Source organism: Echeneis naucrates, chromosome 21, assembly GCF_900963305.1.
Source record: "Echeneis naucrates chromosome 21, fEcheNa1.1, whole genome shotgun sequence".
In the NCBI taxonomy this organism is placed as follows: Eukaryota; Metazoa; Chordata; class Actinopteri; order Carangiformes; family Echeneidae; genus Echeneis; species Echeneis naucrates.
In genome coordinates, this window is record NC_042531.1 from 7,669,112 (window position 1) to 7,682,644 (window position 13,533).

The window sequence follows — 13,533 nt, forward strand, 5'->3', positions numbered from 1 at the left end:
AAGACAAACCGTTGTATTTTATTTCCTTTACACCACATATTTAAGTGTCATCTAGACTGAATGAAAGAGGTAAGTAGAGGATATAATGCTGCCATCTAGGGTAACACAGTTACCTTACAGTAACAGATGTTGAGGTTTCCAATAATTTTATTAATATAAACAAATGCTTTGAAACAAAAATACACACTTGGATTCTTTTTCAACTTCATTATCAGTTTTCATTTTAGTTACATTTTTCAGCCTTTCACCTTTCTGTCACATCCTTGAGTCCTCTTCAGCCTTTTCTTTCCTTCTCCTCTGATTCTTTCTCCTCATTCTTGTCGTCAGGTTCAATTTCTGCTCCATCTCCTTGTCTAGGTCTATCATCTCCTTTTTCTTGGTTTTTCTCACCCTCTCTTTTATTTTTCTCTTCCTGCTCCTCTGGGTCCTTTAGCCCATATTTATCTCCCTCTATCTTCCTTTCTACATCTTCCTTTGTGCTTTTTGTGCTTTCTCCATCTCCCTCTTTGGTCACATCATTAGTATCTTCTTCCTGTCCCTGGCTTTTCACTTGTGCATCTGAGCCTTCCTCTTCTTCTCCCTCTGCCTCTTCTCGCTCCCACTGAAACTCCCCCCCTACCCCTTCACCTCTTCCCCATGCTGATGCTCCTTCCTCGCCATTGTCTGGCAGCTGAGTATGCAGTGCTGCCACCTCCCACTCCAGCTGCTTCACCCTGGCCTTCATCTTGCAGTTGCTCGACTCTAATTCCACCATAAGTCGAGCTAGCTTTGTTTGCAGGACTTCCAAGTTGCTCTCTAGCCTTTTTATTTTGGTTTCAATTTTCTCTACCTCCTTCACCTCTCCATCTCCATTTTCCTCTAGCATGCCCATCTTGGTGAGGATCTGTCTGCCTTTCTCCTCCAGGAGATGTTTGGCTGCAGGAAACTCAGATAACACATCTGTGAGGTCTTCTTTGGTCAGACTGAACAGGTCAGAGTAGCCAATGCTTCGAATGTTGGCAGTGCGACGATTTCCTGATTTGTTGCCTAAAAGGAATTGTAAAGTATTAATATTGAAGTGTTACTAATCTACAGTTGTGTCTCATATCAGTTAATAATCTTACTGTCCCATATTTTTATTTGATAACCTTATTTTTAAATAAAATCTTCCCCAGTTAATGAACAGCGGTTCATCGATGGCCATATTGATTAATGTGTATTGTCCTGAAATAATCCATAAGAATTAAAATAAATACATTTCATCATTGCAGACCCATTACAGACATATATCCTAAAGTTGTATACAGCACAAACTGAAGCATCTCAAGCAATTGAATTGTCGAGGCCACTGTTTCACACTGTTGAATTAATTAAGTTCCTTCACCACCTGCATCAATTGACAAATATGTTTTTACTGACCTTTGATATTGAGGATACTGATTTCCCCAAAGAAATTCCCTTCAGTCAACACAGCAAACTCTGTGACTCCATCATCTGCTACAACAGCCAGTTTTCCCTCTTTGATTATGTACATTTCATGGCCCACATCTCCTTTCTTGCACACATACTCTCCTGGACTGAACACCTGCGCAAGAAAAGCACATGATCATGTCTTCATCCTTAAACAAATGAAACCATATCTACAAAATGAACTAAGCAATACAGCTACTGAGTATGAGCAGGCTCTTAACAGTGGGAGAAATTAATGACAGGTATCCTAATTAGTCCAAAGAGCCTTGTCTGCCTGACCTGAGGTGTCAGCTTAAGCACCAGCTCCTCCAGCAAACTTTTCTCACAGTTCTGGAAGATGGTGACTTTGGAGAGCGTGGGAAGATGAACACTGACAGCGATCTCTGTCCTCAGGTGTAAGGGCAGCTGCTGCAGGATCTCATTCTCTTTCATGATCTTCTTGTTGATGTAAAGATGCTGGTACCAGTTGTCAATTCGCTGTCGTAGCTCTTTGCTAATGTTATGGCTACGTAGGTATGCCTTCACCTGCAAAAGGAAAGGAAGAGCTTTGTTGTCCACAATATAGATGAAATGTTATCCTAATCTAAGCCAAACACGAATCTGCCTCACGTTAATTTCTTTTGGCTTATTTTGTGTCATCAAAAAAATTCAGAGTGATAGAAAGAGAACAAATTTCAGAAACAAAATGTCTTTTTCCTGACAGTCTTTCAACTTACCAGTTCATGGTTAGGGAAGAACACATTATCACGGTCCCTGAGGCTTGAGATGACATTACCAACATTGCCAACAATTGATGCAAACACCAGCACAGCAATGAGGAGGTCTGCAATCATGAACAAGTATTCCTCTTCCCTTTTTGGCAACGGGGTGTCTCCAACTGTGGTGAAAATCTGGGCAGAGAACCAGAAGCAGTAGAAGTACTGACGGCGCATTGAGGCGAACTCTGCGCGGGTGATGTTGGGATAGACCCAGTTGTCACTTCCAAAGCCAATGTAGCTGGAGAGTGCAAAGTAGAGACAGGCATTCCAGTGGATCAACACAAAGATGTAAATCATGAGCTTGGAGATGCGGAAGGTGTTGGGATAGGAGGTTCTTGTCTCCATACGATCCAGGGCCTCATTGAGTCGCGGCAGACGCAGAAGGCGGTTGATCCTCACCATCGGAGTCTGGATGCCAAAGACAAAGTAGAGCAAGTCTGTGGGCAGCAAAGATGCAAGGTCCCTTAAGAAACATTTAGAGTTTAGGTATCGCTTCTTCAGCTGAGCGAGGTCTTTTATCAGGATGCCTTGATCCAAGTAACCTGGAGAGGGAAGAACAGAGAGAAGGAAGATGGTTATCCGCGGTACATTATTTTGTAAAAGACTAGAACGGCTTAACCTTAGGGAGTATCAACCTTATTTTGAAGAGCTGACGCTTAAAGATCACAAGTGAAGGTAGCAATGTTATGATTGATATGATTGATATTTACCTGTATGAACAGTGACAACCATATCAAATATATACGCAAGGTCTGACACATAGTCCAGGGTAAGCCACACAGGAAGGTAGCTCCGTGCAATTGTTGTGAAGCAGGTCCTGAGAAAACAACAATGACTGAATCCAGTTACATGTGCAGGTATGTAATGTACTGTATATTATTTGAAATCCAATATGTTCTTTTACCTCAAAATGATGATCACCCAGTTGTAGACAATGGGAAAGATCATAACCTGCAGCCAAACATAATAAAACTGATCTGCAGGATCCACCACCCACTCCTTCCAACTGAAATGACAATGATGAGACAGAGGGAAAGGAAATACTTGAGAATATATATATATATGTTATATGCTGCTGTTAAATGCCATTGAATGTTTTCACCTATGTATCATGATTTTAGTGTTAATTCATTATAGATCATTCCTTTTGCCAAACTATATCTTTTTTAAGGTTACGCAGTTTAAGAAATGTTCTTGTCATCCATAAAAAAAAAAAAAGGAGTTTAAGTTGATTTAATTAGCTTGATGCAAGACGTTCATTTTCAAACCACAATACGTGTTCAATTGGTCAGCAGTATGGAATGGTTAGAATGACTTCAACCCATTTACTGAAGGATTGAGACTCTTTGTCGGGATCTAAAACATTTTTATCCAACAATAAATTACTCACTTAAATTTCAGCTTTAGATCCAGGATGGTATTATGTTTGCTGTCATCTTTGACTGCAGCTTCTCCCTCCTCATTAACTTTCTGCCCCCGATGCCACCTGAAGAGTCTCTGCCATTGGTTACCTCGAAAAGTAGTATCACCAGGTTTATCCATTTTCTTAAGTTTAGCGTCACACAAACCTTTTTCCTAACTGACAGTGTGCCTTGCTCTTGGTCTTGTTCCCTTCTGAACAGGCATTGCTCTTTCATAGACAATTATTCAAACAACCTTGATGGCTTGATGACTAACAACAAAGCAGGTGCTCCTGACCCCTCCCTGGTGATGCTGGTCTCCATGGAAGGAAAGCACAGCAGATGTCATGTGTCCTCTGAGAATTCTTCCTTCCCCTTGAAAACCAGAGCAGTATCCAACTGCACCAGAGAACAGAGCCCTCCCTGTCAACAGTGTACCGTACATACATTTTTACTTCTACCATCACTGACCCTCGTGCAGTCCAATTGAAGATTCTGTGATTTCTAGATTCAGGATAAGCTTTAGTCAAACATGTTTTCAAACTAACTTTTTGTTTATAAATGGTGACAGCTGTAGTTGTCCAATTACTTAGTTTATCTTAACCAACACTGCAATTAATGGCTTTGTATGTTTGTGTTCTCTGAGAAGACAGACTCAAAAAGTTAAACCATGAAATAAACATGTCACACATGACGTCACCCATCACATTAAACCTGACATGTTGCAGGACACACGAGAAAAGTCACGTGGGACATGTCAAACCAGGGATCGAGGCGTGCTAGCTGGCTCCCAGGCCAAACAAACTTTTTTTTTCCTCACTCATCCACAGTCAAAACAACATTAGCCTAGAGTAAGGGAGTATGGTTTTCAGTGTTTGTTTATTTTAATGTGATAGGATAAAAAAAAAAAATGAATAAACAGACATTGATACGGTCAATTTGGACATAAAGAAAACCAAAATACAGTATTGTGCTGAGCAGGACGTCCCTATTTGTACCCCTGCCTTCATATAGTGAAGCACTCTGAGATAAAGCACATGAAACAAACTTTCACTTCACTTGCAGAGGTACCTTACTAAAAAGGTAACATCAATTTTTTTCTATCTCTTGTAAAACATTTCTTGCCTTTTTGACACAGATTAAGATTCTCTTCCCATCTACCACTTTTATGATACAAACAAAAGTGAATAATGTAAACTAGCATGCTATGCATGTACATTACAATATCATAATAAAAGACCTGGTTATATCAAAAAATAAGAGACAATGTCCAAAATAATACCTCTTCAAGGTTCAATCAAATACCTTTTATACTTTCACAGAAAAAAAGTTATTTCTTGTGGCCTTTGAAGCTCTCTGCATTCCCAACACCAATGAATGTGCTACGATGTTGCAAACTTGTGAATCACAGATCTAGAAACAAAATGTTCCTGTTTTTTCAAAATTTTTCCATTTCAATTTTTCTACATAGCAAGGTGATAACACTAAAATCTCATTATATGCTGTTGAGAGCTGCAGCAATATGGTTCACCCTTCACAGTAGGAGATGATATCATGTTGCCATGCTCGCTCAATGTCACTGCAAGGCATCTGCTCTCCAAAGCTTTAGAGAAAACATTTATCTCTTTTTAGTGTGTCCTCTTAGCCAGCCCTCTTTAGAAATATAGATAAAAAACAAACAAACAAACAAATAAAAGACACAATTATTAAATCTTGTGCCATATTCAGAGCATAGATACAATACTGATATTGTGATAGCATATAATCATTCTTCAGGCATGTCACCATGCTGTTGGCTCTAGCCCACAGTTTGAGTGAGCACATGGTAATGTAATTCAGACAATATGCAGTCGTGATCTGGTCCCTTTGATGTTAGAAAAGCAAAACACCAAATACATGACAGAAATTCAGTTATTTTGAAGAATAAGTGGAACAGATCATTGTCAGAGATGGAATCAAATACAAAGTAAGCTTTGTATCCCCCAGTTCCTTTTGCTAGAGCAATCTCTCTGTTATCTTCACACGACTGAGCTTGATTATGTTCAATTTAAAAGGCCCATATAGAAAAACCCAAAATGGATGCTGGATATGAAAAATTATTTTGTCTGAGTACATGTTCACGTTTAATACAAAAGAGTCATTTGAACTGTAAAGGTAACACTGTCACAAGGTCAAGTGCACACATCACTGCCAGTGTTTGACTTGATGTGCGAACCTTTTCCAAACCTCATTAAAACATGTTGGGTCTGAAAGGCTGAGAGGCAGATCTGTCATAGAAGTCATCAATAGACAACAAACTAAATCTAAATGAAATAAAGCTTGTCGATACCCATATGTAAGATGTTATGACAATTTTTTAGATGATGGTTGTATTTTAAACACTAAGTAAAGCTATTATTTTTGACAAGTTAATTACTGCATGTGGTAACATCACTCAAAATTAGACATATTCTAATGATGAACAGCCTGAGTAAACAAGAAAAACAAGGTTTCCCCTCTAACACAGATAATCAACAAATGAAAACCTACAGACGGTGCTCAAACTGCCAACTGCCAACATTCTGAGATATCAAACTCCAAGCAAGGACAACAAATAAATGTAGTGCAACATATAAATGTCTTACATTCAAACCATGACCAATGAGTTTACACAATGCTGATTAAGCCTGAAGTAGTTAAGTCTATTACCACAGTCTCATGCTGGCAACCAGAAATGGTCAGTTTTGCAGAGTTAAGGATCGACGCAACCATGTCAGCAAAGTTGAGTCTACAGCAACTAAGTGTAATGGTGGAAAAATCAAGAAAGCATCTGGGAGAGCAGTGGAAATAAAAATCACAATTGTATAACTTTTCCCAGTTGAAGAGCTTTGTGCAGTTACGCTCACTGTCAGAGAGAGGAAACAAAAGCTCTGCAGGCAAAGTGCTGCGTATATACATATACACACACACAAAAAAAGCTTTGGCGGGTTAATTGATTTAGCTGCCAATGTCTTTGGCATTGGGGATATAAATCTATGTTTGTGTGCGTGTATGAACCAGAGATCAGTACAACGACACTGGCAAAACTCTCAGGGAAGATGGAATTTAAAGGGCATGTAGCTTCACAGAACACATCAGAGTTTAATAAATGAAAGAGCTGTTGGTAGATTTACACAGTGAACTTTTTAGTTTCTCTCTGGGCTTCTACTGCTGTGTATTTTTCTTCTCGGGGCAGACGTAAGACAGCAACAGGTCTATCATGTTCTTGACAATAACTGGGGGTGGATGGAGGGCATGGGGAAGAGGGTGTGCTACAGTCATCTCCCAGGCGTCAACCAGAAGAACATTCATTCCCTTAAACATGGCCCTGAGCACCTCATCCAGCTGCAGGGAGTACCAGTCGCTGTTGTACAGGCTCACCTCTTGGTCCAAGGCCTGCAGGTTGGCTGATCGGATCACAATGAGCGTTCCTGGTGCTCGTTCCAGAAGTCTTAGCAAAGCCTGCCGAATGTGACGCAGCCGTCGTATGTATATCTCCACAGGAAAGGTGCTGAAATGGGCCCAGATGCTGAGAACCACAACACTGTTGGGACCGCCAGTGAGGCCATTCAGCTCATTTGAAATGTACCTCAACTCGCTAGACATGACGGTGGAGAATCGGATGGGCGGGCCATGGCAGCGGTACTTCAAGAGAATGTTATGGGTGGTATCCACTGCCATGAAAGGCCCAACATTTTTCGGACTGTGAAGGTTGAACTCCTTCAATTCTGGGGAGAGTGGAATAAATAGATGATCCAGTAGGTAGGAGGCAAAGGGCACATTGCAGAGTACACAGATAAAATATGAGAGAAGGAAGAGAACCCTCACCTGGTAGGAAAGCAATGAAGTACTCAAACCACTGCCTGACTGTGGAGTCACCGTACATGTTGATCACCTTGTTCCTTAAACATTGAGTGATGGCTGATGTTTCATTGAACTGCCGCATTGTAACGCCACCTAATGCCCTCCAAGAGTTTGCGTAGTAATATCCAGATGGGGTAACCTTAATGGGTTCTTCTTTTATACTGCTGCTTTCTACCTCTACTTTATTTAACAAGTGAGACGACAAAAGAGGATAAAAATTAATTAATGGAATAAATCAAAATATGCGCAATCTCAAACAAATAGTTTTTTTTCTGTGGGTGCACTTTACCTTTCCTTGGTGGCAGGACATTGATTCTGTCGGTTCCTGAAGCATGTATTTCAATTTTGATGTTTACACCACTAAGGTAAAAGAAAAAAAAAAAAGAAAGAAAGAACGTAAAAGGTTAAACATTATAGAGCGTAGCTATTATTATATTTTTGTTAATGGCATCAAATCTGATAAAAAAAAATAGAGACTAACAGAAACCTGTAAAATAGACCATAAATATGTAGATTTTTTTCTTTTCTTTCGCTCGCTCTCTCTCTTTTTTTTTTAAGTGAGACAGTTTTCATCTGTGGATTTATACACATTTGATGAACCAGCAGGATATATTTCTGAAAGCAGGAAGATCAATGTTGGATTCAGAAAATAAAATCCATTGCTCATATTCATTGTTAGGAATCAACATACACTGCAATAGAGTGACTGAACAATTTCATTTTCAAAAGAATTCGTCTTATTTATCTCTTTTAACACTACTAACCTCTGGAAGAGCAATGCCTCCTTGTTGGTGATGAGGTGTTTTAGGTAGCCTCCTTTGGCATGGTTGATTCTGGTGTCACAGCTGAGCATCTTAGGCTTGTAGCAGTACCAGGGCTCCCCTGTGTAAAGATCGGTGTAGTTGCACAACGGCTGCTGATCAGGGGGCAGGCACATGTTGCACACAGTAGTTTCAGAGATTACACCGAGACGGAACAGACTTTTAAAAAACACCCGATCTGGACGTTCTTCCCTAAGCCGTCGGAGCACAGAAACTGCCTCGCTGGGGTGCACCAACGTGATCTCAACCTGTGCCGGTCCCACCCAGAGGAGAGGGAACACAGCAGAGTAAAATCCGTTTCGGTGGTCGAGCACTTTTCCTGCTACACCTGCTCCAAGTTCTGGAGAGTGTAGTCTGGCCAAAAGGAAATCCCCGCCATAGCGCTTGGGGCGACCCTGGAAGTCATGCATTTGGATAAGGGCCTCGAGCTGGTCACCCACATGCCACTCTCTTCCCTCTTTGGTGGGAAGGATGGCAAACAGGCTGTGCACAGGGTCACTTGTCTGCCGCAAGGCATTTGGTGCAGCATGAGGTGGAGGCGTGGGCCATGTGATAGAGTCCAGCAGGAAACGCTCTTCCAGTTCATCTTCAGGTGAGGGTTTTTGACCCAGGTGAGCGCAGAAGGTGCGGTTGTTATAAAATGTGGGGAGATTGATGTGTACGAAGGATGACTGGATCCTGCTCTGAAGCTGGTAGAGGGCTGAAAACGTGTGGCAATTCCAGCTCTGGAGAGAAAAAAGGAGGGTTGACTGGTAGAAGAATACTGACAAAACAAAAGTTTTTGTTACCCAATGTAACTAAGTGCAGTACAAATAAATGTATGTTAACAAAGGCCTGCTGTATTACAGCAATTATTATAATTTATTTCTCCTTCTTTTGGCTTTTCCCTATTTGGGGTCGCAAGTCAGCTCTAAGTTGCATAGTTGATTTGGCTGCATTATTTACACCGGAAGCCCTTCCAGTCCTAACCCCTCCCTTTTCTCTGGTATATCGCAACAATAATCAAACTAAATGAATAGAGAACAGAACAACAGATGTTCTTTGAGACACATTTACGTAATTTTTTATCTTTATATTTAATGTAGATAAAATTCTTATCTACTGTATATGCATATAATGATCACTGCAATAATGATTATATCCACAAGGAAGCACGTAATAAAGGGTTATGTGTAACCCATTTCTCTCTTCACCTCCACAGTGTGGATGTTGCGCAGCAGAAAGATGAGACCAGACAGAGCTAGGATGAGGAAGATGAGGGCATATTTGGACAGATTTCGGCACATGATGACCTCCTTCTGTCTCCCATGATCAGGCCCTGCTTCTCTCTCTGCTGTCACTGCAGCAATGATGGCATTATTTCCTCAGCACCTGCAAGTGATGAATAGACACTGTCAGAGACGAAGAGAGAAAAACGGAAAAGTTGAACATATTCTAACTATAGCCAAAACGACAAATCATTGTTCAAGCAGGAAATTCATGGTTCATTGAGGATAAACAGAACTTCATCCAAACGCATAATTTTAACTGCAGGCCCTTCTGCTAAAGGCTATGGAGCTATATATGTCATAGTTTCACTTGTTTAAAAATTTATTTTCCCTTAGTTATAGCTTTAGAAGTTACAGTTTTGAGTCATCCTATTGACATCCTTTGTTCCAATAGTGGTTTAGTATTTCCTTCTCCTGGATGTTTTGGTCTTTGAACTTTTGAACTGCTGACAAAACCCTGCTGAAAATAAGAAATAATTCAAACCAGCAGATATTCATATCTGATCAACTGGACATAACCTGTTTAGAAACCAAGAAACTTAATTTTTTTGTTACTGACTCATTTCATGCCATTTAACCAATCAGCTGTCATTGTGTCAAGGTTGTGCTCTCGTGCGTAATTAACAGTGTATTAACTCCAACAGTGGCGGCCCGCCGCTCTTGAATGAATGTTGAGGAAACACAGGCTGGATTTGCTGCTGTAACAATACATTTCCCGTGAGTGGGAAAAATAAAGCACTATCTTATCTTATATTAAACACTGAGGACAATAAAAACTGTGAGGACAGTGAACACACTGAGGACAGGAGACACAGTGAACACAGTGAACAGACAGGGGACAGTAAACACAGTGAACACACTGAGGACAGGAGACAGTGAACACACTGAGGACAGTAGACACAGACACAATAAACACTGTGAGGACACTGAGGACAGTAAAGACAGTGAACACACTGAGGACAGTAGACACAGACAATAACACAGTGAGGACACTGAGGACAGTAAACACACAGTAGACACAGTGAACACAGTAAAGACAGTAAAGACAGTAGACACAGTAAAGACAGTAGACACAGTAAACACAGTGAAGACAGTGAACACAGTAAACACAGTGAAGACAGTGAACACAGTAAAGACAGTAGACACAGTAAACACAGTGAAGACAGTGAACACAGTAAAGACAGTAGACACAGTAAAGACAGTGAAGACAGTAGACACAGTGAAGACAGTAGACACAGTGAAGACAGTGAACACAGTAAAGACAGTAGACACAGTGAAGACAGTAGACACAGTGAAGACAGTGAAGACAGTAGACACAGTGAAGACAGTAAAGACAGTAGACACAGTGAAGACAGTGAAAACAGTAGACACAGTAGACACAGTAAAGACAGTAGACACAGTGAAGACAGTAGACACAGTAAAGACAGTAAAGACAGTAGACACAGTGAAGACAGTGAAGACAGTAGACACAGTAAAGACAGTGAACACAGTAGACACAGTGAAGACAGTAAAGACAGTAGACACAGTGAAGACAGTGAAGACAGTGAACACAGTAAAGACAGTAGACACAGTGAAGACAGTGAAGACAGTAGACACAGTAAAGACAGTGAAGACAGTAGACACAGTGAAGACAGTAAAGACAGTAGACACAGTGAAGACAGTAGACACAGTAAAGACAGTGAAGACAGTAGACACAGTGAAGACAGTAGACACACTAAAGACAGTGAACACAGTAGACACAGTGAAGACCGTGAAGACAGTAGACACAGTGAAGACAGTGAACACAGTAGACACAGTGAAGACAGTAGACACAGTGAAGACAGTGAAGACGGTAGACACAGTGAAGACAGTAGACACAGTAAAGACAGTGAAGACAGTAGACACAGTGAAGACAGTAGACACAGTAAAGACAGTAGACACAGTGAAGACAGTAGACACAGTGAAGACAGTGAAGACAGTAGACACAGTGAAGACAGTAAAGACAGTAGACACAGTGAAGACAGTGAAAACAGTAGACACAGTAGACACAGTAAAGACAGTAGACACAGTGAAGACAGTAGACACAGTAAAGACAGTAAAGACAGTAGACACAGTGAAGACAGTGAAGACAGTAGACACAGTAAAGACAGTGAACACAGTAGACACAGTGAAGACAGTAGACACAGTAGACACAGTAAAGACAGTAGACACAGTGAAGACAGTGAAGACAGTGAACACAGTAAAGACAGTAAAGACAGTAGACACAGTGAAGACAGTGAAGACAGTAGACACAGTAAAGACAGTGAAGACAGTAGACACAGTGAAGACAGTAAAGACAGTAGACACAGTGAAGACAGTGAAGACAGTAGACACAGTGAAGACAGTAGACACAGTAAAGACAGTGAAGACAGTAGACACAGTGAAGACAGTAGACACACTAAAGACAGTGAACACAGTAGACACAGTGAAGACAGTAAAGACAGTAGACACAGTGAAGACAGTGAAGACAGTAGACACAGTGAAGACAGTAAAGACAGTAGACACAGTGAAGACAGTGAAGACAGTAGACACAGTGAAGACAGTAGACACAGTAAAGACAGTGAAGACAGTAGACACAGTGAAGACAGTGAAGACAGTAGACACAGTGAGGACAGTAGACACAGTAAAGACAGTGAACACAGTAAAGACAGTAGACACAGTGAAGACAGTAGACACAGTAAAGACAGTGAAGACAGTAGACACAGTGAAGACAGTAGACACAGTAAAGACAGTAGACACAGTGAAGACAGTGAACACAGTAAAGACAGTAGACACAGTGAAGACAGTAGACACAGTGAAGACAGTGAAGACAGTAGACACAGTGAAGACAGTAAAGACAGTAGACACAGTGAAGACAGTGAAAACAGTAGACACAGTAGACACAGTAAAGACAGTAGACACAGTGAAGACAGTAGACACAGTAAAGACAGTAAAGACAGTAGACACAGTGAAGACAGTGAAGACAGTAGACACAGTAAAGACAGTGAACACAGTAGACACAGTGAAGACAGTAGACACAGTAGACACAGTAAAGACAGTAGACACAGTGAAGACAGTGAAGACAGTGAACACAGTAAAGACAGTAAAGACAGTAGACACAGTGAAGACAGTGAAGACAGTAGACACAGTAAAGACAGTGAAGACAGTAGACACAGTGAAGACAGTAAAGACAGTAGACACAGTGAAGACAGTGAAGACAGTAGACACAGTGAAGACAGTAGACACAGTAAAGACAGTGAAGACAGTAGACACAGTGAAGACAGTAGACACACTAAAGACAGTGAACACAGTAGACACAGTGAAGACAGTAGACACAGTAAAGACAGTGAAGACAGTAGACACAGTGAAGACAGTGAAGACAGTAGACACAGTGAGGACAGTAGACACAGTAAAGACAGTGAACACAGTAGACACAGTGAAGACAGTAAAGACAGTAGACACAGTAAAGACAGTGAACACAATAGACACAGTGAAGACAGTAGACACAGTAAAGACAGTGAACACAGTAGACACAGTGAAGACAGTGAAGACAGTAGACACAGTGAAGACAGTAGACACAGTAGACACAGTGAAGACAGTGAACACACCGGTCGGCGGTCTGGTTTCCAGATCTTACTCATCTCTCACCAAGCGGCCGGTGGGACAGCAGACAGGCGGCTGGATGGTGACGTCCCGGAGGCCGGAAAAACGCCGGCACCTTTCACACGATGGCAGTTACACCGACCGCTTTCCCGGAGCTCACGTGCACGCTGGGTGGTCCAAGTGTTCGTGGGCGCGAGGTTAACAAACGCTCACGCGTTAGGACGGGGGTTAACCCGACGGCAGGGTAAGTGGGGGTGTCGGGGGTCGCTGCGGCTAATGGAGACCGGAAAAGGCGGCGACTCGAGCCGAGTAGGGACAGACAGACTGATGTCCTGCAGGTCGCCGGAATCTGAAC

The 13,533-nt window shown here is 41.5% G+C and overlaps 2 protein-coding genes across 5 annotated transcripts; both read right to left on the reverse strand.

The window, feature by feature from the left end:
• Window positions 1-241: 241 nt before the first annotated feature.
• On the reverse strand, window positions 242-3,170 carry cnga4 (cyclic nucleotide gated channel subunit alpha 4). Its single transcript, XM_029530792.1, has 6 exons — window positions 3,112-3,170; window positions 2,918-3,024; window positions 2,166-2,749; window positions 1,729-1,974; window positions 1,399-1,564; window positions 242-1,026 (listed from the first exon to the last, which is right to left on the reverse strand). The coding sequence occupies exons 1-6, from the start codon at window positions 3,153-3,155 to the stop codon at window positions 275-277; spliced, it is 1,899 nt and encodes a 632-aa protein (XP_029386652.1). The 5' UTR covers window positions 3,156-3,170; the 3' UTR covers window positions 242-274.
• A 1,341-nt stretch (window positions 3,171-4,511) lies between these two features.
• On the reverse strand, window positions 4,512-13,514 carry nxpe3 (neurexophilin and PC-esterase domain family, member 3). 4 transcript variants are annotated; one of them, XM_029530515.1, is made up of 6 exons: window positions 13,224-13,514; window positions 9,504-9,681; window positions 8,254-9,035; window positions 7,779-7,849; window positions 7,454-7,669; window positions 4,512-7,353 (listed from the first exon to the last, which is right to left on the reverse strand). In XM_029530515.1, the coding sequence occupies exons 2-6, from the start codon at window positions 9,594-9,596 to the stop codon at window positions 6,791-6,793; spliced, it is 1,725 nt and encodes a 574-aa protein (XP_029386375.1). In that variant the 5' UTR covers window positions 9,597-9,681; window positions 13,224-13,514; the 3' UTR covers window positions 4,512-6,790. The 4 variants fall into 4 exon arrangements, with proteins under 4 accessions (XP_029386375.1, XP_029386376.1, XP_029386377.1 ...); XM_029530516.1 differs by having other exon boundaries at window positions 13,213-13,514; XM_029530517.1 differs by having other exon boundaries at window positions 7,454-7,666; window positions 13,184-13,514.
• Between the last annotated feature and the right edge of the window lie 19 nt (window positions 13,515-13,533).

Excerpts from the sequence above, each read along its gene's own strand:
- nxpe3 (XM_029530515.1), bottom strand. The coding sequence starts at position 9,596 with ATGTGCCGAAATCTGTCCAAATATGCCCTCATCTTCCTCATCCTAGCT. Across the intron at positions 9,036-9,503 it reads GCAACATCCACACTGTGGAG|AGCTGGAATTGCCACACGTT; the intron begins GTGAAGAGAGAA and ends TTTTCTCTCCAG. Across the intron at positions 7,354-7,453 it reads CTTCATTGCTTTCCTACCAG|AATTGAAGGAGTTCAACCTT; the intron begins GTGAGGGTTCTC and ends CACTCTCCCCAG.
- cnga4 (XM_029530792.1), bottom strand. The coding sequence starts at position 3,155 with ATGATCTTTCCCATTGTCTACAACTGGGTGATCATCATTTTGAG. Across the intron at positions 1,975-2,165 it reads TCTTCCCTAACCATGAACTG|GTGAAGGCATACCTACGTAG; the intron begins GTAAGTTGAAAG and ends TTCCTTTTGCAG. Across the intron at positions 1,565-1,728 it reads TGCTTAAGCTGACACCTCAG|GTGTTCAGTCCAGGAGAGTA; the intron begins GTCAGGCAGACA and ends TTTCTTGCGCAG.